General features: G+C 38.3%; 1 protein-coding gene across 1 annotated transcript; it reads left to right on the top strand.

The window, feature by feature from the left end:
• The first annotated feature begins 209 nt into the window (after positions 1 to 209).
• Positions 210 to 3,890, top strand: LOC106758779 (E3 ubiquitin-protein ligase RDUF1-like). Its single transcript, XM_014641765.2, has one exon. It carries the CDS (start codon positions 370 to 372, stop codon positions 1,351 to 1,353), a length of 984 nt encoding a protein of 327 aa, XP_014497251.1. The 5' UTR covers positions 210 to 369; the 3' UTR covers positions 1,354 to 3,890.
• Positions 3,891 to 4,200: the final 310 nt, after the last annotated feature.

Genomic DNA, 4,200 nt, shown 5'->3' with positions numbered 1-4,200 from the left:
AACGCGTTTGTAAATTTTAAAACGATAAATTGTTCCGGCAATTTATACATATTATATTTTAATCTCCTTTAATCTTTATAAACTTAGATAATAAAAGTTAAAAAATGTTATGTATAGATTTAAAATATTTATATAAGAAAAAAGAAAAATATAAATATAATGCAATGTTTGGCCGTAAAAAATGAAGTATAAAGGAGGAAGTCAATTAAATATTCTGTTCAGTTTCGACTAGTCCCAAAACCCACCTCACCAATTTTCTCACTCGAGAATTTTCCCGGAAAATTTCACCCTCTTCCATTTCCCAACCAAACAAAAACACATCAATTCTTTCTAATTCTTGCACAATCCAAACCAGAGAAATTAAAAATCATGGCTTCTTTGAGATCTTCTTCTTCGTTCTGGTGCTACCGATGCAACCGCGTCGTTAGGGTTTCCCTCGCCGCAGAAGCGCAGCGAGATCCTACCATTCTCTGCCCCGATTGTCACTCCGGTTTTCTCGAAGAGGTACACACGCCTCCCCACTCGCGTCGATCCACACGCGCCGGCTCGCCCTTCAATCCCGTGATCATGCTGCGCGGCGGGAACGGGAACGAAAACGCAGGCGCCAACGAAACCGAAAATGATGTCGCCTCGGGGAACTTCGAGCTTTACTACAACGACGTCGTTTCGGGTCCGGGCCCCAGCGGTCTGCGCCCGCTTCCCGCGGGCGTCACCGACTTCCTCATCGGCTCGTCGGGCTTCGATCACTTGCTGGATCAGCTGGACGTCACCTCGGTAGGCCTTGACCGGGCAGCGTCGAAGGCGGCGATCGAGTCGATGCCGGTGGTGAAGATCCTGGCCAGCCACGCGCACGCGGAGTCCCACTGCGCGGTGTGCATGGAAAACTTTCAAGTGGATTGCGACGCACGTGAAATGCCGTGCGGGCACGTGTATCACTCGGAGTGCATCGTGCCGTGGCTGTCTGTGCGGAACTCGTGCCCCGTATGCCGCCGCGTGGTTCCTTCAGATGAAGTTGATGATAACAATACGATGGGGTTAACCATATGGAGACTCCCTGGGGGAGGATTCGCTGTGGGCCGGCTCATCGGTGGTAGAGAACTGCCCCTCGTGTACACGGAAATGGACGGCGCGTTTAACGCCTCTAACGGCGTTCCCAGGAGAGTCTCCTGGGATTCTTCTATTGGTAGGTCTAGGGAGAGTAGGGGCTTTGCTTCTGCTTTTCGGAATCTCGTTTCCTATTTTGGAAGAGTTAGAAGTTCCTTTTCTCGTGGAACGAGAAACTCTCGTCTCAATGGAAGATCACGCTCTGCCACAACCATTTTTTCTAGGTTCAGGAGTCGATCAAGATTTTAAGAGAGTACGTTTCGACCAGTGTCAAGATTTTTTCAGTCATCGTGACACAATTGTTGCCCTATTCACCGCATTTATTTGCCATTTCGGTTTTCCTAATGTTTTTTTAGTTTGTTTAAGTATTCGTTGAATTTAGGGGAATTTTAATTGTTTGTAATGTTTCTAGTCTGTTTATTAATTCTGATACTGTAAATAACTAAAACTGATAAGTGGTTTATGCAATTGCTGAAGGGTGGTTTTGAATTAGCTGAGTTTTGGATAAAGATCGGATTGTCTAAATTTTAGTTATGTATTTTAAATTTGATTTATGAGTTTGAATATGATTTTTCTGATCTTCGTTTAACTGTTACAATTAGTTCACTGTATGAATGTGTTGAACTCACGACTATGGGGGAACTGAGTTCAGGGCTTCGCTGTTTGTCTGTGGTTGTGACTAGGTGTAGTTAGTAAGGAAGAAAGGAAGTTTAGATGTCATGTTGGCGTGGAAACATGAGGGGGAAGAGGATCTTGTGTAACTGTTGTTGTAGCTCTTTGTCTTTTGGTTTTGAATAATTTCGTTGGTTTTGTAGTTAAGTCATCAATGCTTGAGTTATGGTGTTTTATTTTTTTTTTGAAATGTGGTTCTGTTGGGTTATGGGAAATTATGACTTCTATTGTTGATGTAATATGCTCTGTTTCTTTGTCTACCGCAACTTTGGTTTCTTAGGCTCATGTTAGGTGGTGCTTAATATTTGTGGGTCTACTTTAGTGGCGTTGTCGCTTTCAAACTTCATTTTCCATGTGATTGGTTTGGGTAGATAAACGTTTCACACTTTATTGATAAATGATACCAAATAGCAGTAAAAGGATGTGCTAAGGAACATAGATCACCACTTGAAGTACGTACTCCACCTCCTTTCGTGTTGTCTGATACTAATTTAGAAGAATTAGGACCTTCTGAGTAAATTGTCCATCTGGTCTTTTGCAACTTTTATCTGGAATAATTTCCATCTATACTTTTCATAGGTATTTTTCTCTTGCAGCCTGTCCCTGTCGATAATTTGAAGGTGTTGTGATATCTCCCTTTACTTTATTAGAAGATAGAAGGAATTTTAAGATACTAACAAAAAAATAATGTGGAATTCTCTGGTGATTTCTGAAACTTACCATAAACCTTGATGATCCTTTTCTGTGTTTTTCTATTTGCCTTTTATTTTTCGTTACTAAATGCCAGCACACCTCAATATCTTACGTGATGCCTGGGGAAGTTTCATTATGCCTGTGACTTTCTGTTGTTAATTTATAGTTTCTGTTCAACTTTAAGCATATGGCTGCCTCAAGCTTTTGAGTTTATGCGTGATTCAAAGAAAACATTTTGTTTTTCTGATTTTATAATGCAATCCTATTTTGTTAAGATGATTGGAATCGGTAGCATATTCACTCTACTGATTGATGTCAAGTGAAATTTGGGGCATTATTACTTGATTTTAGGTTATGGCTCGTCAATTATATACTTTATTTGCCAGCATGCCTCTATTGTATCTCATATCATGTGGTGCATGAGGAAGTTTCATTTTTCCTCTGGCTTTCTGTTACGAGGAAGTTGTTTCAGCTTTAAGCATATGATTGCCCCAATTTTCTTTAATTTATGCATGATTCAAGGAAAACTTATGCCTTGTTTATGCCTTTATAATTTAATTTTTTGTTTTGTTAAAATGACTGGAATTTGTTGATTCCCTCCATTGCTTGATGACATGTGAAAGTTTGGGGTTGTATTTACATTTTTGCTGCGGCTACTTTGTAATTAATGCTAATGAATGATTGATGTCGCCATTTGGAGAGAATCACTTTCTCCTCTTTTACATTCTCCAAGGATATTAAGTTAGTCACATGTAGTTGACTGTGCTTTAAATTTCGCAGAAAAAGTTTTGATGAGTGAGTCAAGTTCTATAATACCAGTATAGGTTGCTTGGTTCATTGAACATGGTTAGGAAGATTCTACTGTGAACATCAATATCTTTGGGAAAAAAAGTTTGACCTGTGCCTTGTAGGCCTTTATATGTTTATTCGGGTTGAATGATCTATCCTACCTTTCAATACACGGGCATTTCCTCTTAGAAGGAAGGTTGACAACCATAAACTTGTGAGTAAAATGCTGGTTATCATTGGTGCTTGTGTGTGGTACAACTTGGGAGATAGAGGTTACCCTTGTTGTCTAGATTATCTTTCTTCTTCATTGAAAATTTGTGTTTGTTGCTAGGTGCTTTTGATTGGCTATTTCTAAAGTTGGCATCATCTGGTATCTATAATTCAAAATTGTTTTTATGCAGTTGATCATGTAGTATTTGGATTTGGTTGTGGTGTTATTAGAGGTGGCAATGAGATATTGTTGTCAGACAAGCTCTTGGTCCCCTGCTAGTTGAACCTAATTGTTCTCTTTGCTTTGTTGTTGCATGTAATTTCATTATTTCACCACTTTTAAAAAGTTCTCTGTATCTGTTTTAGTAAGAATCATAAATGTGAGAAGTGAATATAATTGAATAATACTTCCTTTTGATGAATGTTGACTTAAGAGTTATTAATGAAAGGTATTTACTATTTATTGGTTCTATCCTATTTAAATGATTACGGGTTAAATTGTTTTCATATTAGATTCAGTTCCATATGTTTAAATTGTTCTTATGATCTACTATTTTTATAATGCATAATTAGAAAGCCTTTTTTACAGATGAAATTATTATTATTATTCTCTCTGTTTTTTTCTACATTCTTTTTACTTGTTTGTTACACTGTACTGTAGTTTTTTGTTCAAATCAATTTTTTATTTGTAATTATGTATCGATATTTATCCTTACTTCTCAATACTTACAA

This window comes from Vigna radiata, chromosome 4, assembly GCF_000741045.1.
Source record: "Vigna radiata var. radiata cultivar VC1973A chromosome 4, Vradiata_ver6, whole genome shotgun sequence".
NCBI classification, from domain to species: domain Eukaryota; kingdom Viridiplantae; phylum Streptophyta; class Magnoliopsida; order Fabales; family Fabaceae; genus Vigna; species Vigna radiata.
This window is presented reverse-complemented; position numbering and strand designations above follow the sequence as displayed.